This window comes from Mus pahari, chromosome 1, assembly GCF_900095145.1.
Source record: "Mus pahari chromosome 1, PAHARI_EIJ_v1.1, whole genome shotgun sequence".
Taxonomy (NCBI): domain Eukaryota; kingdom Metazoa; phylum Chordata; class Mammalia; order Rodentia; family Muridae; genus Mus; species Mus pahari.
This window is the reverse complement of record NC_034590.1, coordinates 82067229-82091158: the sequence shown is the minus strand read 5'-3', so window position 1 is coordinate 82091158 and position 23930 is coordinate 82067229. Positions and strand designations below refer to the sequence as shown.

General features: G+C 48.5%; 1 protein-coding gene across 9 annotated transcripts in view; it reads right to left on the bottom strand.

Annotated features, from left to right (window-relative positions):
* The window catches only part of Mical2 (microtubule associated monooxygenase, calponin and LIM domain containing 2), a 129916-nt gene that overhangs the window by 79549 nt on the left and 26437 nt on the right, over nt 1-23930 (bottom strand). For all 9 annotated transcript variants that reach the window (XR_003845298.1, XM_021194165.2, XM_021194157.2 and 6 more), the window contains one exon: nt 4239-4578. Coding sequence is in view for 8 of the 9 variants with exons in the window: in XM_021194165.2 (XP_021049824.1) it covers nt 4239-4502 (264 nt within the window). In the remaining variant the exon portion in view is untranslated. The remainder of the gene's footprint in view (nt 1-4238; nt 4579-23930) is intronic.

Below are 23930 nucleotides of genomic sequence, written 5' to 3'. Positions count from 1 at the left end.
AAGCTCAGGTGAGAACTTTTTTTTTAATGACAAAATCTCCTGTAGTCCAGGCTCACCCTGAATTCCTGGTCCTCCTGCCTCCACCTCCCTAACACTAGGGTTACAGGCATGGGAAACCATACATAACTTGCGAACTGTTTCTTTTTTATAGACTTTAAATGTATTGTTATTATTACGTGTAGGGGGATGCATGTCATGGAATGTGTGTGGAGGTCAGAAGATATCTTTGCGGAAGCTTCTTCCACTTTCACGAGGGTTTCGGGGATTGAACTCTGGTCGCCAGGGTTGCATGACAAGAGCCGTTATCCACTGACCCATCTCAGCATCTCCCCTGCAGTGCTTTTCCATTTCTCAGTGTCTTGTGGAGCTCAGGCTGGCTGCAAACACTGTGTAGATGATAGATTCTTACCTTCTTAACCCTCTTTATTGTTGGATGCCTAGCTGCAAACACCTGCTGCTGGGGCGAACCAAGAGAGCCCAAACCCTAGCCTGCTACTCACTGGCTCACTGAGACAGCTGTGGCTCCCAGCTGCCCACGCCCAGCCCCTGCATATCACCTGCCCACAGAAGAGAACAGGATTCTCTTAAGTTACTCCTAGCATTACATAAGTGGTTTGGTGGTGTGAAAACTCCATACCAAATTAAATATTGCAAGCTCATCTGGGCCTAGCATACGACCTACCCACCTGAATGTCACATCTAAGCTAGGTGTGGCCCTAGTCCCAAGGTGGTATCAATCTCAATCGAGTTCATATGGTTTGATCCTTGGCTCACCCCATTCTTATCCAGAGCCACACCCAGGAAACGAATTGTGGAGTGCCTAATGAAGCCCTCATAAATATTAATAGGTCATAAACAACTATCTCAGGTTAAATTATGCAACACACGCTGAGTCAGTGCTCTAGGGACCTGCTAGGTCATTCTTCACTGAAGCTCTTCTCCTCCTAGTAGATCCTGCCCCTTGCCACTGCCATAGTACATGCAGGCCTGTGTGCCTAGAGATTTGGAAGCAACCACAGTGGTTAGCACCTGGAGTTGGGAGGGCTGAAAAGCCCAGACTAACTCCAGATGGTATTGGATTATGTTCCTCTCAATACAGAGAAGGGGTCTAGACAAATTGCATTTGTTCCCACTCATGCCTGCGGCTAACTGGGAGCTTTAATTAAGCCCAGCATTCAACACACCTGCAGTATCTGGAATAGCATTTATGATCAACCACATGTTTGCTAAGGCCTAATATTCTTTATCTGGATGATGCTGAGCATAAACTATTATGTCAAAGAAAACAAACACTCTGTGAGAACAAGTCAGTGTCTGTCACGTAGGAGGGCAGGTGGGACCCATCTCTTGCGGTTTGGCTTGACTCATGAGAAGAACAGCAGCATGGCCTCTTAGAGCTGAGCACCCATCACCCATGCATGAGTCTGGGAGGGCCTAAGCAGAAATAAAGTAAGCAGAAAGACAGTGTTTGTCTGCACTCCCACAGCCCTGGGGAACTGCTCCACCTTCATGGCAACCATGTGGAACTTGGAAGGGCCACCAAAGAGCCATCAATTACAGTAACCAGCTTCCCTGGATTGGATCATTATAAATCCAGAGGCGGGCCAGTCAAAAACTCACTATTGAACTGCAGGAGAAAGACGTACCCTTTGGATCACAGACCTGAGGAGATGGGTCTCAGACATATCAAGAGGAGAGAAACCTGCCTACAGTTTAGGGGAACGGAGCAAAATATCCAACGTGGACAGAAGGGGAGAGGATGGAAAAGACACATGGTGGACCATCCTGTCTCTGTGACTGAATGCTTTCCCTGCTGGCTTGACTGGTTGGAGCTGGGTCTCTGAGCTCACAGAGTCTTAGTCTAGATGGCCAGGGCATTCTCAGACCCCTCCACTCCTCAGCACAGGTAGTTTTTATAAGATGGGCTCTCCCAAATCTGAAAGCCTCCGTTTCTCCTCACAACCCAGGCATAAGGACTCATCGAGCTCAGTGCCGTTCCTACATAGCTAACTAAAGACGTCCTCGTTTTCATTGCATCTCCAGTGCCCACGGTGATCTGACAGCCACAAGGTGTGAGGACTCGGCTAATTCAGGCCACTAGCGCTTACTTATAAAACAGGACTGGTCCGACAAGCCAGGCCGCCCTCTGGCTGATGAGTTTTCACAGCACAGCCTCAGAGACAGCCATGGTGGTGCACGCCAGCAAGCTTAGCAATCAGGGTATGAGTTAGGAAGACCAGCAGTTCCACACCAGACTGGGTTTGGCCAGGCTGGGCTACATGAGACCCTGTCTCAAAACAAAAGATGCCATGCTGGCCAACGTTCCTCCCATGCCATGCTGGCTGACTCCCTCAGAAGGCTCACCTTTGGATCAGCCACCCAGGCAATGCCACTTCCCAAGAACAGTCCTGCTAGACAATGGTAATCCCAGCACTGAAGCAAGGGGATTGCCGTGACTTCAAAGCAGCCTGGGATAACGGTTCTAAAAAAATACTCCGGGAGAGTGTGTCAAACAGTGACCACACAACTTCTATTGGTACCCTCGTTATGATTTTCTTGGGGGTGCAAGGACCATACACAGGGTCCCTTTAAAAAAGAAAGCCACCATATACAATGACTGAAAAAGGTAACTCTGACGCTCCCCTGGCCCAATTCCCAGGAAGCCGTGAACCAGGAAATTACAGCTCTGAAGGGAGGCATTTGTGGGAGTGGTACCCCGGATATCTGTCTTCTCCCCTTTTGTTTGCTGCCCTGGTACCCTCTGCTTGAGGCGAGAGCATGGACCAGCATGGGGTCAGGGGAAGGGGGCAGCTGCTCTTCTTAGAGCTGAAGCGCACATGGTTTTAGTACAGTTGGAACCCTTTCTGTCCTCCGCACACTGGTGCACCGGGCTCAGGAGCTTGGCAGCTGCTTCCCCGGGGCAATGGAAAGCAGCCGTATCCCACGGTGGCCTCAGTCACTCCCCATCACCAAAACAAAAACATAACAGGCTCTATTGCCATGGAGAGTTCAGTCCTCTTGTCCTGGGATTGGCACAGAATAGAATTCTGTGGGCTCTGCTGAACTACCTCCCGAGAGGTCTAAATGCTGTGCATTCAACGTTAACCTAAACACACAGCCTGGACCTGGACCAGCAATAGTTCTCCAGGGCCAGCAATGAATATCAGCGTTAGCAGCCTGTCAGGTGCTGGCACGTCAGAGGTATCAGAAGTGTGATGTTCTGGGCACTAGATTCATGGATATTACCAACCATAGACCACAGGGGACACCACCAGTATATGGAGAATTAGCTGCAGGTGTGCTCCTGAGCAGGAATGTGGATTCTGGGGAGATGCTAAGAAAAGATCAGAGAACTATCTCACAGGCCTAACTCTCCCTTCCAGGGAGTCAGCAGGGGAGATGGTTTGGTGAATACGAAGCTTGCTGTATGGACAGAGGATCTGAGCCCCAACTCCCAGGATCCGTATACAGTCTAGGCATGGAGACAGATACCTGTGAGCCCAGCATTGAGGGGACAGAGACAGGTGGATCCCAGGGTATTACTGGCTATCCAGTCTAGCCGAGATGGCTAGCTCTAGGTGCAGGAGAAGATCCTGCCTTAAAACAAAAATGTGGAGAGCAGCAGCAGAAGATGCCTGAATTGACCCCTGGCCTCCTCATCTGCACACACAGGCAAGTGCACCCACCTCTTCCCATTCCCCACACAACAGAAACAGACAGGAGTCTTTCCAAAATTTCTGCTTCCGGTAGAGAACCACTTAAATGACACCGCTTACGTAACACGGTGCCTGAGCTGTGGAGTCACACAGAGCCAGTCAGCACGCCTTCTAGAAGTATGAACCCAGGTAAAACAATTGCTCTCTCCATCCCGACATCTCTAAAGCTGTCCAAAGACTGACTGTAGGTGTTTAGTGGGCTCACAGACAAAAGGTGCCTTGTACACAGAAGTTGCTCAATAAACAGCCAGGGGCCCACAGGTGGCAAGCAGGGTTGTCGAGATGGGAAACGTAGGAAGCAGGAGGGTGACATTTGCTTCACTCCCTCCATATTGCTTTGGTTCCCTCCCTTGGGGATGGTACAAAGGGGTAGCTGTGGCCATAGCAACAGGATTGGCTTCAAGGCAGTCCTTCCAGACAGAGGGAACCTCCCCTGAGAACCACAATAGGACACTCACACAGGACAAGAACAATAACTCCCTGTCCCATGAGGGTAAGGAGCATCCACAGGGTCCCCTTTACCTTAGTGTTTGAGCAGGCTTTTCCTCGCTTGTACTCCTTGTGGGAGCCGCGCTTATCCAGTTTGTGCCACAGGGCTTTGGCCTTCCAGGTGTTCACCTTGGACTTGAGCTGGGAGTAGAAGCTCCTATGGTCCAGCGGATCTAGGTCCAGGAGGCAGGTGAGGATGTTGAAGGCCTGGAGGGTCCCTTTGCACGTGGTAGCTTGCACAAAGTTCTCAAAGACCTGGCTGGCCTGTGCCTGCTTCTCATCTTCATTCTCTCCCATGGTTCGGGAGCTCTGTGGGACAGTGGTGTGGAGGGGTCAGCAGGAGTCAGCATAAAGGGCTGGGTGAGTATCACACCTGCAAAGGAAGCCATCGACAGGTGAGCCTTATAGCCTTTAAAGGGCTAAAGGGCAGAACTCCATCCCTCATGTTAGCCACTCCACATGGACCATATTTGGAGATGGTCCAAAGTACCTTCTAGCCTGGCATGCAGCCTTGCTGGCAACCTCTCTCCCCAACCCCCACTCCCTTTCTTGGCCAGAGAACTGCAGATTGCACAAAGCTATATAAATATACTCCGGAGAATGTCAACAGGAGCTAGGCAATCATGCTACAAGTCAGATGGCTCTGGAAACAATGAGTAAGAAAAGGAAAAGGCCAGAAAGGATTTATGGCCCTGTGGTAAACCTACCAACCATGCTTGGTGCTGCGAATTGATTAACATGAATTCTACGTAGCTATAATTATGTCAGTGCACTGGTTTAAAAACAACACCACCAACAAACCCATGGCCCATCTTCCTCCAGGCTCCACGCTCCTCTTTACTGATTACCATGGAATAAGACTTTCCCCTGCACAAGTGGCAAAAGACAACTACTCTAAACCCATTTCTGGAATCTGCCAGAAGCACGCCATCTACCTCAATCAGACAACCAGAAGACAGACTTGCATGGCCTTCTCTCTAGCAAAAGGAGCCCATTCTGTGCAAGACCAAGCAGGGAGCTGTTTAAACAAGGGCCTGGGTTGATGTAAGGGAGACACTCAATGGGGTGTTCATTCGCATCACTGAAATAGCTTGCTTGGGTTTGGGGCATCTCTCTCTCTCTCTCTCTCTCTCTCTCTCTCTCCCATTCTAACCTCAAGCATTTCTTAGGAAAATCATTTCAACTTCAAAGGGATGAAAATGAAGAAAAGCCGCTTCCCCAAAGCAAAGCTAGTTTTGTTTTTTCCCCCTCAGAATGAACGGAGAGCACAAGAAGGTCAGCGTGAGGGGGTTGGGCTGGCCCAGCTGTTGGGGCTCTGAGGAGCCTGGCAATGGGAGACTGGACAATGCCCAGAGGAAAAGGCCCCAGGCAGCTTCCCACTCCCCAGATGGGATCATTTATGGAGGGCACATCTGGATCAGAGGTTGGTTTCAAAATACCCAAAGCAGTCAGGAGGCTTTGTATCTTTCCCCCTAATCTCTGATTCATCCGTAACAGTTTCCGGTGCCTTGGCTAGTTTCAGCATTACCCTGGGTGCTGGGAACAGAGATGGTTGATACGGAGATAGACCCCATCTGGGGAAGAGGACAGAACAGTGGACATAAGAGCACTTGTAGCATTTGGACAAAGAGTGTGTGGGTGTGCCATTGGGCCTGGAGAAGTCCCCAGGAGATGCCAAATAGTTTCTATTATAAGAAGGAGGAGGGTTCCAGCGCAGATGGGGGAGTGGGCATTGTGGGCCATGGAGACACCATTCAGAGACATGAATTCAGAAAGAGGGGGTACAGTTACAGGAATGGCAAAGTCAAAGCATTGGCAGCACAAGCATTCAGCAAAAATCGGTTAGGGGTTCTGAGACACATCATGGAGTGTCCCCTCTAGGCCAAGGCTCATGTGGGAGCCTGTCCTCCCCTACTGCTCCCTTAAGAGTGTGTGCCTGGCACCATGCTCACATGGAGATTAACCCCCATGCCTGTGCAAGGTCTTACCAGTTTGCATGTGTTGGCCAGGCCTATCCTTCACCTGGCTACCCTCATCTATGCCACCCAAGAAGACACAGAGTCAGAGAGGGCTGGCAACACTGGTGCCCCACATGGTTTAGCAGAGTCATGAATTCCTTCCCGTGTGCTCCCTCAGTTCCTCTAAGATCCTGGCACTTGCTCGGCCCCTCTGGCATCAACACTGTGGCCTCCCAGGTCTCATCTTTCTCTGCATGTCACACTTGCCACCCAGAAAGCACCAACACAAAGCAGGACTCATCTTCATCTCTGAGTGCATGCACATTCCCTGACTAGTTATCTTTGGAACCAGAGCAGTGTGCCATTGACTGAGGAGGGGGGACGGGAGCTGGAAGACAAGCAGTGCTCCCAGGATTCTAACGCAACCCCACAATCTCTCCTGAGGATGAGGTGGGGGTCACCTTGGAGCTATGGGAGCAAGGGTACAAAGCCCCCTGACTGCCACATGACCTCACACAAGCCACTCAGGCCCAGGAAGTCCTGGGCACGTGTGTGAAGGTATGTAGTGCATGTAATGCCTACTGCATCCAAACCCACTTTTCACTCCCAGCTTCTTGTCTAAAATCTAAAATTGCATACCTTTGGCAAGTATCAAGCCAGATCTGTCTCCCAGGCGCCAATTTACAAACTGGAAGAACTCGTCTCCTCTCTCCTGAAACCACTTAAACCTTGTACTTCAGTATAGGACAAGTAAAGGCAGTGCTGAGGGTCTGGGGGTGTGAGAGCTTCCAGAACGGGCTCTTATCTCGAGTGTGATAAGAAACAGGGAGGTAAGAGCCTGTGGAGGAGTTTGGCCTTGGACACGAATCTTACTGTGCCAGCTTGAACATGCCTCCCCAGATCTGAACAGTCTTCGCTTCTTAGAAGACTGCATTGCCGAGCCATACCAGTTCAAGATGCCATTGTCACATGGTGGGTAGCCATCTTTTCGGGAACATCAGACCATTTATTTAAGTCAGGGAAACCAGGACTTGCTAACTGTGTGATATGAGACAAGTCATCTTAGTTGGTCAGCTCAGTTTTCTCATCTGTAAAATGGAAACTACTTCCCACAACACAGAGTTATAAGAGAGAAGAGCACTCAGGTTTGGCATGTGCTTAGTAGTGTTTACCAGCTTTGTAATTAGCACTAGTCTTTCAATGGCTCAAACATCAACTCAAAAGAAGTATAAGTCATGACTTAGACTGGCTCCCCAAAGAATTTGACTAGCATGCCCAGATGCTGGGTTTGAGCCCCATAACTGACAAAAAAAAAAAAAAAAATCCCAAACCCTGCAGACTATTTTCCTATGTCAAGAACTTACATATACCTTAAAACTACAGGACAGAGCACATCCCAGTAATATCAGCTCTTGGGAGGCAGAAGTAGGTCACATGTGTTAGTCCAGCCTGGGCTACATAGGAAAACCCTGTCTTAGACAAAAACTCTAGAGTATCAATTCAGAAGACTTAGGTCTGAGCTGATTCTTAGTCATATAGTCCTGAGCAAATCACTGAACTTGTGAGTTTTAATTTCCCCATATGCCTAGGGGGAATCTCACCCGGGGAGTTTTGGTAGCAAACTGATAACAGAGTACATACAGGCAGTGTTGGCCAGGGACACAGTGAGTCTGAGATTTAAGCTTCCATTTATTAGAGATTTGGGGGTTCATGACCTTTGGAGAATACTCTTCCCAGCTCCAAACAACAAAGCTTCAAACCTGTGAAAGCAGAGCTGAGCGGAGCTGACTGAGCGCGGTGGCTCAAGCCTGTGATCCCAGCGCTTTCCTGGCAGAAGCAGGGCGATTAGGCAGGAGTTCAAGATAACCCTCAGCTACCGAGTGAGTTCCAGGTCAGCCTGGGCTCCATGAGACCACAGAGTCTCAAAAACAAGAGGAATACATCAATCAGAAGCTCCTGGGTAGCTGGTTCTTGGTCGTCTGCCTTTTTAACCGCCACCCAGATGTTGCCTCTCTGGAGTCTGAGACGTTAATAGAAATAGAACCGACTAGCTGGAAGTATGCAGGGTTTTGCATTTTCTGGGAAGAAACAAGATGTGATGTGTCCTTTCCAAGAATAGCCTGAAGTAGTTTGGACTTTGTTGACTGAGTCCCTTATTTGTGGTTTTCCAGCTTTCCTGCCTATGTGACTTCATGAGTCACAAAGACATTTCTTCCCTGCTTCTGACCATCAAAAACGAACACTCAGAGTCCTGAATTGCAGGTAACAGTATAGTGACAGACTCAGTCACAGCATCTCGGAGATAAGGTCAAGGTTGCACAGAGACCCTGAGCACCCTCTTGATATAGGTGGTGGGGACTCTTGAGCCCAGGTTGACCTGGATATTTATATTTAGAACTTCACTCCCAATGTGTCCTCTGGGCCTCACCACCTAACTCACGGTCAGTATAACAGTATGACAATGTCTTGGGGAAAAAGATGGAGCGCCTGAAAATGTATGGAGGCCTGGGGAGTGACATGGGTAGCCACATCCAGGAGAGACACTCAACCCTCTACTGTACCCTCAGGCCCCACAAACAAGATCTGTTTCAAGGTCACTGCAACCTAAGAACAAAACCCTCGTGTCGTTTTCATGCCAACCTGCCCTCCCCATCTCTCAGTTCTGCTGCAGCAAGGAGTCTGGGGGACAGGGCTGTCTCAGAAATGACAAGGGTGTAGTCCTGTACTCAGTGTGGATAGGAAAAGACCACAAACCCATTGACCTCGTATACTGTAGAAAATCAGTCACAACTACCTGAATCTCTAAGCTGAAGCAAAAGCCAGCCAGGGAAATACTTCCCTCTGGGCTAGGTGTCTGTGGAGCCCAGCAAGGATAGAAAGCCCTCGTCTGAAGCTCGCCTGAAACCTTGACTTCCTGTCAGGCCCTCCATCTCTCAGGGTACCACGATGCCAACATGAACCTGGAGCAACTCCAAGCCAGGCCTGGTAGCACAGGCCTGTAAGTCTAGCTACTCAAGAAGCTAATGCAGGAGGGTGGACGTTTTGAATTCCATCTGGGCTACAGAGTTAGTTCCTGGCCAGCTTGGGCAGTTTAGTAAGACCTTGTCTTCAGGTGAAAAGAGGACTGGGGAGCTTGCTCAATGAAAGAATTTGCTAGCATGAGTAAGGGCCTGGGTTAGACTCCAGTTCAAGGGGGGCGGGGGAAAGGAACCAAGATAGAAAGGAAAGGGCCATCCATGCTCTGTGCTGTGTCCATCAGGCACTCCCCAACTTAGTCACATCCACTTAGTCATCCACTTAGGATGAGCTTTGCCTCCTAGGCCTCCAACCTGCTCCCTGGCCTTAGAGATCTCAGCTGGCTCCAGAGAGAGGCACTGTCTAGCCCAAACTCTCTTTGTTCCCTGATCTCCATCGAGAGCTCACTCACAGGAGGCAGAAGCCCTTACTACTGACCCTGCCAGGAACCTCTCTAGGAAGGGGTCATGGGAAAGACACCCAGGGATGTGCTATGACATTGCCAACCAGACCCCCTTCTGCCATGGGGCTGGGGTAACCTGTCACGCCTTGCTCTAGGTGAGCATTGGAGGACATTCCAGTCCACTGATGGAGGTCCTGCCCTTCCTTTCCCACTCCTGCCCCATGATCTCTGCCACTTACTTGTTTTGGGTCCTCCAGCCCCTTTCTCCCTCTTTAGTGGTGGCTGTGGTCAGGTTTGAAGTAGCCTCACACTTTACCACTCCCCAGCCTCCACCCACTACTCTCTTGAGCCACACACGATGCCAGGCATCAGGATGACCCATGGAGTCAGTCCTCAGTCCACACCTTCCAGGGTCTTGCTACCTATGCCCTGTATCAGGAGATAACTACACACCAGGAGGTGGCGAGACGAGGGGACAACAACAAGCCAGAATTGTCTGAGGTCATTGCCTGTCAGGTACCTTCACCCGGAGTCCTGGTAACAAACCTGTATGCTGTACATATTCTCTCTGTCTGTCTGTCTCTGTCTCTGTCTCTGTCTGTTTCTCTCTCTCTCTCTCTCTCTCTCTCTCTCTCTCTCTCTCTCTCTCTCTCTCTCTCTCTCTCTCTCTCTCTCTCTCTCTCTCTCTCTCTCTCTCTCACACACACACACACACACTGAACTCCTTTCAAATGTGTCCATGTCTGTATAATGTAACTATAACTTTGTCATTTGTGGTAGCTATTTAAAATGTGTTTGTGTATCTGTGGGAGTGTGTGTATCTATAGGCATTCATGTGTATGTATATATGTATGTATGTATGTGTGTGTGTGTGTGTGTGTATGGTACATGTTTATATTTAATTTTTTTCCACAAAAATTTCTGACAACATCCCCATCTCCAGCCAGTACCGCTAACCCTCTTTTTAGGGTCTTCTAAGAAAATCCCCAAGTGAGGAGGACTAAGCTTCAGTCACTGCCTGCCTCTTGGCTTTATCCCTGACTGGGTGCTTAATGTTACCCAGACCCCTTCCCATCCATATCCTCAGGCAGCTGCCTGTGACTGACAGGGAAAATGGAGGTTTCAGGATAAGTAGCCCCATCAGAGCCACATGGGCAGATACAGAGCCAGCTCTGAGGGGAACCCAGCCCCGTTCATAGCGTCATCCACACTCTCGGCTGCCATAGATGGGTGTCATGTAACAGAAATAGCATATGTACTTGCTCATGTCTTTCCAACCAGCCCCTAATTACACTGGTTAAATTGTGTAGCCCGTGATGTTCTTGGGCATGGCTTCCTGAGTTACAGCATCCTGAACAAGGGGTGATGTTCTCAGGCATGGCTTCCTGAGTTACAGCATCCTGAACAAGGGAGGATTAGTGAGTCTATCTAGTTCCCAAATGTAACCCATGCACAGTTTAAGTAACTCCCTCCTGTTGACATGCCCCAAATCCAGGAATATCTTTCCCCTGCTTGTCTTATTTAGCATGAGGGGTGGCCTCCTGCCCCTTGCTTTCCCCGGTTATGGTCATTGCTGGGTATTCACCAGGTCTCAGCCATCAGTGTCCACCTGGGTCACCAGAAAAGGAAGCACAGTCCTACACAAAGCCCTGCATGTGAAAGGACTGGTGAGGCTCCGATCCCAACAAGCTAAGTTCCTTCCCAGCACCACTACTTCCTGGACCACAGAGCCCCTAAGGCCAGTGTGGCAGGGCCCCTTCCAAAGAGTCACATCCTTATCCAGGCATGGTAGTTCATACCTGTAAAGACTATACTCCAAAGGCTAAGGGGGGAGGTTGCCACAAGGTCAAAGCCAGCCTCAGCTACATAGGGAGTTCTAGACCAGGCGGAGCTATATATGGAGATACTTTCTCAAATAATCTAAAAACTGACAATCACATCAACAACAGTAAAAACCCAAAGAGTCATTCCTTCTATGGCAGCATGGAATGGAAATGAGGGTGCAATTCACATCTGATGTGATCTCCCCCAATGGAAACCTATATACGTGGTCAGCCAAATAACAGACATCCCATAACACACAGAGTCCACTTATGCTAGCAACACTTGGCATGCTGTTCTGAAGATCTGTGTCCTGGTGACCATATATTGGGATCACCCGGGAAAACTGTGAACTCAACCATCTAGTTTCCCAAAGGCTTGCTTTCTTGTCTCAAGGTAGACAATAGGAGGCACCACAGCAAGTAAGTTCAGAGACAGGAGAATGGGGCTGGCCATGGCAGAGCATGCCTTTAATCCCAGCAGTTGGGAGGTCGGCAAGGGAGAATCGTGCTTAGAGACAAGGCTAGGCTACTTAACAAGGCCCCCAAGAAAACCTAAAAAGCAGCCACAAAGGAAGTTATGCCTGTCCCATGTAGACAATAGAGCCATCTCTCAATAGAACATCTGGTGTGTGCTTACAGGAGCCTGGCAGTGGTCTACTGTGGTAATCTGTGTTCTTTGATAGACAGTAGGTGCTACCTGTGGCAGGCAAGTTCAGAGATAGAAAGTAGAATGGAGTTGAGTGTGGTGGGGCATGCCTGTAATCCATCGCCCTAGCACTCAGGAGGCTGAGGCAGGAGGATCATGCTTCAAGGCCTGCCTAGACTACAGATCAAGACCCTGTCTCAAAAATACCAAACTAAAGCAGAATGGAGGTTTCCAGGGTCTGAGAGAGAAGAGAGGGGAAGCTCTTAACAAGACACAGCAATTTGCTGTAGGCCAATGAGCATGCTCTGTGAATGGGTGGTGGTGATAGCTGGGCCACAATGTAAATGTCCTCTGTGCCACTGAACTGTACACTTAAACACAGTTAAAATGGTGACTTTGATGTTACGCATATTTCACCCCAGAAACAACAATCAAATCCATACAAAACAAAGCCACAAAGACCACCACCCAAGAGTGGAGGTGCCCATGGCCAGAGTAGAGAATGGGGAATGTTATTTACAATGGAGTCCATTGTTTAAACCATAGCAACAAAATAAACCATTGCACTAATGGGGGAAATGCACTGGTTCTATTTGGTGAAATGCTGTGGTTTTAACCTTTTTTTCTTAAGTTATCTAGGTTTCTCTTGTTCTTCCCTTCGCATCTCACCTGAGCCCAAGAAGCTTCTGGAAGCTCAGCTCTACCAAACCCCCATTGTTATCCTTTGTCCTTCCACGGGATCTCAGGCTAACATACCCCCTCCCGTTTGGCATTTCTGAAATTTTCAATACTCCAGGAAAAATGGGGCTCAAGATGCTTTGTATTAGTTGCTACAGCCACCACACATCACCCCAGTCCAATCTCCTAGTCCCTGTGGTTCCTCTATAGTACCATTGGGGTCTGCTCCTCTACACAGGAAACATTTGAGCACACATGAGTAGAACCCTGGAAGCAACTGAGATGCAGCTGGATCAACCCAGAACTGTACAGTTTTCAGTGTGTGCAAACACTAGCTGTGTTATCGCAGCTCTGTCCCTCCATCAAGGTTCAGCATGTTTTCCATTGACTAGCAACCACGTTAGAGATACTACCTCTGCGTCCTCTTGATTCATTAGAATCCAATTGTCATGCAAAGAAGCTTCTAGTTCATAAGACACCGTGGGCTCCACCACATGCCAGACTTTGCCACTCTTGGGTGGCCAGAAGCCCCAAGCCCATCTTCAAGCTGTAAAGCTTGTCCTCTTAGCCTCCTCTCCTCCAGATATATCTCACCCTGGGATCTTCCCCAAATGGGTTGGGAACCCTCCCAGAGTTTCCACAGTACCCATACCCATCTTGATTACGGTCGGTTACCACACTGACATACTTTACTCCCTGCTTCCAGCACCTAGCACAAGGCCCTCCCTACACCGTCCGTGGCACAGGAGTGAAAGAGTGAGTGTCCACTCTCCAAGAAGATGATTGTCGGCATTTAATGAGCATCAGTGAAGTCACAGATGATGGGCGAGCAGCTTCAATGCGTATTGAAGTAGGTAATTATTGTAACAAACTACAGCATTGTTAGATACTCAAGCCCATTTTTCAAAGGACTGAAAGTCAGGTAGGTCACAGGGCCTGAGTTGGTAAGCTTTCACAGGGGCCCTATAGCCAAGTTCAAAAGCATGCTCTTAGGCACCATTCCCATAATGCTCCTACACAAAGCACGTAGAGCCACAGGTACCCAGACTACCCTGTCCACCAAGTCAAAGGCCGGCTTCCTGTAGACCTAGGAGGCATGATGCTCTGTGATGCCTCCACACGCTCTTCCTTCATCAGCTCTAATATGCCAGGGTCTGGGGTAAGGAGATCTTCATGAAGAATCAAGAGGACAGTGACTAACACAGCCATAAACATTCAGTTGAGAGGTGACAGTTTAGTGATGGTGGGCATGGCAGAGATAAGCTAGCTGACCTCCAGCCTAGTGGCTCCTTGCAGCTGTGGGAATGGTGGTGACCAGGTATCAGTACTTTAGGACAGATCCATAAGTGCCCCCATTTTATCCCGAGATCCCATTTGCTCGTCCTTCTCTCCTAGATCTTCATGGCCGTGGGAACTACATGGTAATGTAGTTTAAAGCCACAGAGAGAAAGAAACCAGCTCTGTTTGGATGCCCACTTGGGGGAAAAAAACTTTATTACCAGAATATGTTTTAATCTTTACCTGTATAAAACCAACCAACCAAACAAGCAAGCAAGTAAACCAAACTTGTAATTTTGAAGCCATTGAGCATGGGAATTTGTCTGTCAGGCAGAAAAGAAAACCATATTAAATGCAATAGGTGTCAGCGGGCGTGCTAAATTTGGCCTGTGTCATGAGCGAGCATTCCCTCCAACAAGAATGCCGATTGTGTGGGAACGTACGGCCCTCCTATGCCACCATGTGTTGGCATGCTTTGAATCTGAAATGTTCCCACTGGCTGGTGGCTTGAGTGCTTGTTCCTTGAGTGTGCTATTTTAGGGTCCTGTAGCACACTGGAGAGCTGGGGGTCCTGGTTGATAGAAAAAAGTCACTAAGGGTGAGTCACTAAGGCTGTTCCCAGACCCTGACCCTGCTCTTTCTGCTTCCTGGTCCCCTATGACGGGAACACCATTGCTACAGGTTCTCACCACCTCAGACTAAGTCTTTGGTCCCCACTCTGTCTCTCCACTTCTCAAGTATAAGCTATGATAAAACCCCTTTGAAGGGGCTGGAGAGACGGCCAGCAGTTAACACTGAATACTCTTCCAGAAGACCTGAGTTCAATTCCCAGCACCCATGCGGCAGCTCGCAACTGTCTCTAACTCCAAGATCTGATAACTCCAAGATCTGACACCTTCACATAGACATACATGTGTGAAGCAGGCAAAAACAAAACAAAACAAAACCCACCACCAGTGCATATATGAATAAAAACAAATTATTTTTTAAAAAAAACTCTTGAGATCATAAGACAAAAATGAATCTCTCCTCTCTTGAATTGTTTTTGCTAGGTACTTCTTGTCACAGAGATATTAAAATAGCTAATTTGCCTGTGAACCACAATTATAATCCATATGGTAAAATGTCCCTAAAAGCACAATTGTGACACTCCTCTCGGCAATAACAACAGCGCTCTAACGGGACGTAAGGCCAGCTCAATAGGAGGGAAACTACGCTTGATACTAGAAACCTAGCCAACTGGGGCTAGTGAGAACATGGCTCTTAGGAGGACCCCACCACCACCACTTCACTTAATCAACATAATTTCTAGCTACATTCTACAACTTATCCTTATATCCACAGTTAAGTACAGCTCTTGCTCCTCATCAAAGAATCCTCTCTTTGCAGCAGACAGCGACCATCACAGAAAACCACAGCGAGTCAAAATGCAGAGATGAACTGATTATGGGCTGCCTAGATGTGATGTGTGTATCTACAGCACAACTCTTACACCCAAGGTTCAGGGAGCCGCTTGGAAAACAGGGCGGAGGGAAAGATTATAAGAGCCAGAGGACCAAGAAGTTGGCTATGAGACTCTGTCTCTTAGAAATGACAGGGAAGCTACAGTCGTGACACTACAACAACACGACTGCCTGAACAAGACCTGAGCAGTGACGGCATCAATAGTCATGCCACGATGGATGGAGGAAATTTCACAGGATGTCACCTGGACACATAAGACAACAGGCAGCTAATGACTGCGAAGAGAGGAGGGATTATTATTCCCTAGAGATGAGCCCCTAATTCCTTCCCTAATAACCAGTGGCCGGCCCTGAAATCAAAGGCACATGAGCAATATCAAATGGACTCAGCGAGTTGTGTTTCTATGTTTATGCATATTTGAATGCACAATAATGATCAAGAAAAAGAGACCATCAATTTGAGAAGGAGGAGGGGCATGGGAGGGGTTGGGAGAGAAGGCATGCGAGTAGTTGGCAAGAGAAAAGAAAATATATATAATTTTTATATATTATATAAAAATATTATAAATATATTTAATATTAAAATTATTAAAATATAGATATTAAATATATTATAGTTATAAATATATTTAAGTTTTATATAATTAAAATATTTTTTAAAAAATAGCTAATATGCAGGTCAACTTTCAATAACAATCTATTCTGCCGTTTTTATATCTAACCTTGTATCAGGACCTGATGCCTTGAAAAAGTTGTTTGAACCCCAGAAATAAGCCTTCCTACTCTCTCTTAAAAACCCATGTCCTTTCCCCATTTGAAAATGGCATATGGCAGGGTGCTGAGACAGACAGCCTCATTCATTCCTTTGGCTTCAATGATTCTCCCAACTACTGAACTCCCAAAGCCCTACAAGCCTGTGTGACAGATCAAAAGAAATGTGGGTCCCTGAGTCACTCAACTCTCCCTTGAGCAAGTCACAAACAACACTGAATTCCTGTGAAAACTGAGACTTCTTGCAGTGTCTGGCTCCCCTGCCATGCCTGGTATACATCAATGTAGACACCAGGCTTGGGAGTGGCTCTCCCCTCCGGAGACCCTGCATTTTTTTCAAGGGCATGGGGCCAGCCTTCCGTGGCTGGTGGATACTTTCTCTCCAGCTTCCGCCTGCCCCACTGCAAAGTTACCTCCCGGGTGAGTCTTTCATTTGGCCTGCTGAAGCTGGGCCTTGGGAATGAGAATCCCCAGCCTCGGTTCGGAGGTGTGTGGGGATGCTGGAGAAGGGTCAGGTACCCACACCTGTTTACAGTGTGCAGTACCACGTTTAGCAGCCTCAAGGTGACCACGGAGTCAGGCCCCCTCTGCCCATCCACTGATTCTTGGCATCTGATGGTCTAGCCTACCAAGTTCTCAGCATTTAGAAGAACATGACTCCTCACTGAATTTACTGCCTCCTCCAAAGATTAATTGCATGTGTTTTGGGTTGCCTTCTGATTTGTGAATTTATCATTATTAAGACACTCCTCCAACCATGGCCAAACTCAATCACTGTGAGATCTAACCTTTCCTGGAGAGACCAAATTATATCCTTCCCTTTTCATTTCGCAGCCACTGTTCCCTTTCAAGGTCACTTCCTCTTGTCCCCCTACCCCCCACCCCCCACATTCTGGTTTCTGCTCACACTCCAAGTACCAGGCCCCTGTCACCACCCACTCTCTACTTCTAAGGCCACTTATCCAGCCTTATCTTGCTGGTCTGTGTGTGATTTCCATCTTTGGTAAAGTCCTCTCTCTCAACTGCCTTTAAAAGAGAAAGTTCTGACCCCTGCCCTCCAGGACCTCAACCCTCCTCTGCCACCAATGGCTGCATCCCGATGATTCACTAGTGAGAACTGCGTCTCCCGCTTGCCCTTTGCTTGCCCTATAGAAACCTCTAGTGTGGTCTGTTTGCTTCAAGTTCACCTGCACCTGTCTCCCTTCTACACCAGACCCTGGTGCCACATTCTTTGAGTCTCAGCTCTTTCCCCCTCATCCTGCAGAGCTGGCCAGCAGAGTCATGTCTCTTCAGTAGCCCTGGTCACAGCTCCTGTCCTTAACGCAGGGCTCACGTTCCCATCCACTCAGCCCACGGAACCCGCCAAGTCCTTTTCTATGTCTAGATTCACCTTCCACCAAGCTCCCAGCCCAGATCTCAAACTGTTGCTGGAGAGAGCTATCAGAAATGCATAAGACTTGGCCCTGTTACCCTTTGTTGCATATTGTCACCCATGATGCTTTGCTGCCTTAGACGTTTCAACTGTAAAGATGAACAGGGTGGATACCAACATCTAGTAGAACTGAATGAAGCCCGCCAGCTTGGTCCAGCTCCTGCCTGTCCCTGTGGTTTCAGCCCTCGTCAGTACCCAGCCCCTGCTCCCTAACATAAGGAATCCTCAGGTCCTACTGGTGCAGCCCCCTCTGTCTGTAGTTCTCACCTCCACGCTTGGTCACTAGGTAAATCCCAGTTGTTAACAGCTTAGATGAAAAATTCCTCCAAGGGCTTGTGTTTGAACACTGAGCCTCCTATGAGTGGGAGGTTATGGAACCTTTAGGTTATAGCTTGGCTCCACGTCCTCCTCCATCCCTGCTTTCTGGCCCACTGATATGAATAAGCAGCTGCTGTAAGTTTCCATAGCTACAGAGATATCCAACACCATGTCCCCCACTGCCTCTATGACAGACTGTATTCTCTTGAACCATGAGCCAACTCGAACCTCTCTTCCCTTAACTAGCTCCTTATCAGGCCATAAGGAGCATTTGGTCATAGCAATGAGAAAAGAAACTCAGAGGCAATGGAGCGTCATGGATTACAGTATGAACTCTGGAGTCAGGCAGACTGGTGGCAAATCCTAAGTCGCCATTTACTAGGTGTCTGAGCCAGGGTGAGTTGCCTAATCTCTTTGAACCTCAGTTTTCTCATCCATAAAATGGGGATAATAATAGCCCTGCCTTGCTGGGCACCTTGAGGATAAAGCAAAAAGATGCCTGGCCAGGTGGTATTCTTAGCAGCACTGTTCTTTGAAGACTACTTTGCCCTCCTCTTCTACCTTCCCCACACCATGCCCTGTGGAGTTTCACAGGGATGTTTCCCACACACAATTGCATTGACCTACTGAGGCCAGAGGTTGCCTGTTTCAGTGCCTGGCATTTATGCCTCTGGCAGTACTAGATGCTTGATAAAAACTAAGAGGAAATCAAATCAGAAGCCTCCCATGACTTTCAGAGTATATGACAGTTTATAGTATGACTGTTTGGAAAGGAGCTGGGGGTCACCACACCTTTGGTGCTCATCCCACGTTCTCCCCAGTACCACACCATTCTGTATCACCAACTTCTTTATCAGGCTTGGCTTCTGAAGTCCCTTGTCTCACTCCGCAGCAACCTAGCCAGTGTTCCTACCAGGCCTCTGCTTGCCCCTCTTTTCCTGCCGCACAGTGCTCATGGCACTGGTTAATGGATCTAGGAGGCATCTTGTCCTGTGGAAGCCACATAGTCAAGAGCTACAGCAAAGGTGGCCACCATGATGCATGGTCACAGAGCTTTAGGACAAAGGGACTGACTCCCAGCTAGAGCGTACAGAGGCAAAAGTTCCCCAATCTGCCCCCCCTTTCTTCCCTCTGGATTCTGTGCCAGAGTCACCAAGGCTGGGTAATGGCACAGCAGATTCCCCACGGAATGACCCAAAATTAGCATCCGAGGCCACTCCCAAACAGAATCACAGAGCCTGAGGGTCCCAGAGGTGAAATGCTTTTAACTCTCTAGGGAATTCTGCTGACCAGCTAGGGTTGAAGGCCAGCAGCCACGCTGAGTTCCACCCATCTCCTTTACCGAGAACTTGGATAGTGCCAGAACCATGGTAGGCTACCAGGTGAACAGGACACACATCCTACCCTCTCTTCTGAAGGCCCAGATGGGCAGGGAAGTATCACACAGGCCAGAGACCAAGCTGCTGGATCCGTTTACCCCAGAATCCGTTATGCCTCTGTATGTTCATCATCTTGCCTGGGTAACTGATGTGGAAACAGCTTTAGGGAAAGGTAGATGCCCTCCACACCTTTTCTCTTCCCAGAGTGACCACTTCGCTTCTGAGTGCCCTGTCGGTACTAAACCAATGTTGGAACTCAAACGACCAAGCTCCACTTGCTGTTCTTTGTTTTGTTTCCTAATTCACCCACTGATGAGTGATCCCATCTTTTTATCTTTGAAATCTCAGTTTCAGGGTCACTATTGTCCCCGTAAGTAGCTGATGTGTTCATTGAATGAATAGATATTTCCCAGTAAAATCAGGATGGATGGTACTATATCTGTCTCTAAATTTCTTAAATTTGGGTTGTTCACTCTCCATTTCAGCATGATTTTCTGATGTGTGAGTCCATGGCTTCGCTGCCGACACCATCATTGGTGTAACTAATGATATAAATAGCACCTTCCTGGATCCTAGCAGTCAGGTGGCCTCTGTGAGCACACTGAGGCTGGGGGACGGGGCAGTACCTGTCTGTTTCTTCCATTAAATGTCTGCCCAGGTAGCCATGCAGCTGGCCACGCATTCCCTCTCATCCTTCAGTGGGGCCCATGCACAGCATCCAGCCTTTATGAGCAGATGAGGCCATCCTCACAGATGACTGGTCGCCATCTGCAGAGTCAGAAGGACTCTTGAGTGGCTTAAAGCCTACTAGCATGTCAGTCAGTGTATTGGAAGGGCAAGATCCAGGGTATCAGTGTGAAATCCTCTATGCAAGCCAATGGACAGAGCCAGCACCCCATAGGGAAGTTCCTGTGACATGTGCCCAGCAGTAGGGTATCTCATCCTGTGGGTTGAACAAGCAGAAACAGCTGCCAGAACAGACTCTAACCTGCTTCTGCTGTGGCCAGCTATTCTAGACCCATGTAATTGCTATTGATGTTTGTCTTAAGCCCTAAAAACAGGTCTTGGGGTGTTATGGCTCAAATGTTAGCTGCTGCCCTGCACTGCCCTGCCCTGCTCTGCCCTGCCCTGCACTGTCCTGCTCTGCCCTGCACTGCATTGCTACTTCTTAGGAAACAGCTTTTCACACAACTTTCTTTCCTCCAAAACCAAATGTGTTTTTTTCTGAAGTATATGCTGGATCCTAGCTAGCAGGTGGGCAACTTGGTCTGGACCTGTTCACTTCCTTTATGTTTCTGTTGGAAGGAAGAGAACCTTGCTTGCTGTTCATCTACCCATTCATTCAATCATTCATTTATTCATCTAACCATACATTTATCCATACATTCATTCACTCATTTATCCATTCATCTTTCTAACCATACATTCATCCTTAGACCCATTCATTCATTCATCTAACCATCCATTTATACACACATCCAATTATTCATCCATACACTCATTCATTCATCTATCTCTATATCCATCAATTAATTTATATATTCATTCATATGCACATCCATCCATTCTAAAAACACTAGTGATGATGTGCTCTGAGTAATGTGCTAACAGTTGCCAGTCACAATCCCAGGAAAGCAAGCCAATCATACACAAACAGACGAGGCAGCTCAGCTCTGAGAACGTCCTCTTTGCCTTCACCGAGGCTGAGGAGCACCCTACCTGTGCAAAATGTGCTTGCTGCTGTTAGCAGGCATTAGGAAGGTCTGAGCAGGAGAGGGGAGGTGGGGAGGCAGAGAAGGGGAGACAGACAGAGAGAGACAAAGACAGAGACAGAGAGTCAGACAGACAGACAGACAGACAGACAAAGGCAACAGGGTCCACTCCTTTTCTGGATGGAGGAGGAGAAGTCTCTGAGAACTGTTTTCCCCCAAAGACTTACAAAGTGGTATAAGCTAAAGTAGAAAGGCTGTATCATCAGACGGGATAGAATGCCTGCCTGGAATCCACTCACGGTGACCCCAGTCTGGAGGAGACTGCTACCTGAACAGGCTTCTTCATCCTCCCATGCCTAAGTACTTGAGTTTGAAAGTCAAGTAGCTACAAGGCTGGTTGCTAAGAGCAACAGACTATGAAGGAGGGGCAACAACAGACTTGGAATCCTGACTGACTGAGGGCATTTGGAGGCCACATCTCCTGAGGTTGGAGATGCTAGGGTAAATGAACCAAACTCTACAAATATCTTGACATTTGCTGGACTAAAGTAGCTCTCAGTGACCCCCAAACTCCACCACAGCCCCAGGGAAAGGGACCAAAGAGGTGGGACCAAGGATGGATGTTCCATGGTAGAAGGAGACATAATGTATTTGTGTTGGCTCTGAGAAGGTGCTAACCTCTGTCTCTGGGATTTGGGTTCACGCTCTGAAAGACACCCGCACTAAAGGAAGCAGCGACTGTCGGAAGCAATGCTTGGTTTCTTCACCAAGGCATGAACCTCAGGGCTATTGAGCTAGGTCTAGCTGCACAGGGTCGAGATCCCCGGCTCCAGCAGGACGAAGGCAAGTCCCAGGACTCCTTGAGCTATCCAGTGAGTCTCTGCCTTAGAATCGCCCAGGGCAGGGGATACAGCTCAGAGGACCCTCATGGCATAATCAGAGCCTTGGGTTCTGGGGTTCAATCCCGGGAACTGTAGAGGAAGTAAAAACAAGCAAAAGTCCAGGGGTGACAGTGCATCAAGGAAGCCATGAAAGCCTCAGACTCCAAATCACTCCAAATGTCATCTCTAAAACTGGCTTCCTGGAGGTAGACCTCAGCAAAATACTGAGGGGGAAACCCATGGCAGAGGGAAGAGATCTTGGGGGACCTCTAGTCCTCGTTCCTCTCTCCACCTGAAGGCTCTAGATGGTTCGGTTTTCTTTCTCTCTCTCTCTCTCTCTCTCTCTCTCTCTCTCTCTCTCTCTCTCTCTCTTTAGCTTGTCCTCGTGACTAATAATCCGCTCCCTGGGTAATTTTGCCTTATAAATGATTGTATATTTTTATTGGCCTTTTTGTAAAAGAATAGTTTTCTCACCCATGTCCCAGCTCCTGTGGAATGACGCCCTGTCTGGAATGTGGCGGTCCTGGGAGGGATAGTCTGCCATGAACTCACAAGGATGTTTGCTCGCAATTTATTTGGCACTAGGAATCCAAGACATTTTAAATATGATGCTTCCGTGTGAGCTGTCCCGCCTCACTGTCCTCCCCTTACCAATAATACCCTCACTGCTGCAAGAGAGTCGGAGAGTAGACAACGAACACAAACTCCCTGAGGCCCACTCCAGAGTCTAAACACATGGGACCCCAGGTGCATGGAGAAGTCACATCTGGAGGGCTGACGCTGGTCTCCAGGTCTCCCACTGTCAGTGTTTTGACAGTCTAGTTCTAGATGGCTCAGCTGACGTTCCACTCCGTGTGCTTTCTGCTGAGGAGAAAACATGCTTACAGCCCTCTTCAGTTCCAAAATCCAGAATGAGCTCCTTCCCACCCTAGCCTTTCCTTGGACACCCCTCTCCCTCCTCTGCCCCACAGTCTCCTATTTGTCCTTCAATCCCCTAGGGAGGGAGGGACAGGCAAGGCACTGCATGTGAACCTAGGGCTCATCCAACAAAAGACGCACAGCTCAGGATCTCCCACTCCCGCCCTCCATCCACACTAAGTCAGAACTAAAGGGGTGAGTGGATCCCTCAGATGAGTGAGACATGGCTGCCTGGTTCACAGAGGCCATCATGGCACTGGAGCAGGCACCCGCTTCTCACTCCAGGAGTCCCTCCTTGAGTCCAGAACAAGGCTGCTTCCCAAGCCATGCAGTTGTAATCAGAATGACAAACCCACAAGAGGCCACCATGGCTGAAGCTGGGCATTCCCATCCCTTCCTGTCTTCAAAATTTGACCTTCCACCTCAAGACACACCATAAAACACACTCCTGCTGACTCGGCATCACTAGGTACAGAGTACAAGTCAACAGACCCGAAGCAGTTCCGCCTCTCCACACCTCTGTGCTCAGGCTCTATTAGGCCTCAATAAACAACAAGGTGGGACCCTACTGACACCTCAGACAGCCAAGCTCGGGGTCAAAGAGACAAGTAGGAGGCACGGAGTATGAACTCATGTGTGAAAGGAATGTGGCTTTGGGGGAAAGCCATTTGGGGAGACATGGGGATGTCCCTCCCCTCTCAGTCCTGTCACTAGCTGGTTTCCTGGGATAGTTTCAGTCTTGTCCACAAAAGTGGAGTTTGGGTTAGATGATCTCTAAGTTCTTTCTAGCTTGAATACTCTATACAACTACAAATCCTAGTGACAGGTTCCCTCTCAAGTCTTTTCCCTTCCACTGGCTTTCTAGCTAAGCTATGTCCTGTTTTACCAAATGTCTCTATATTTACTGCTGCAAAATATACCCCCAAGCCCTGGCCACAAGGACTTGCCACTCAGAATGTACTTTATTTTTTACTTAGTGATGGTCATCATGGGGTTTGAATCTAGGACCCTTGCCCATGTTAGGAAAGTACCACTGAGCTATATCCCAGG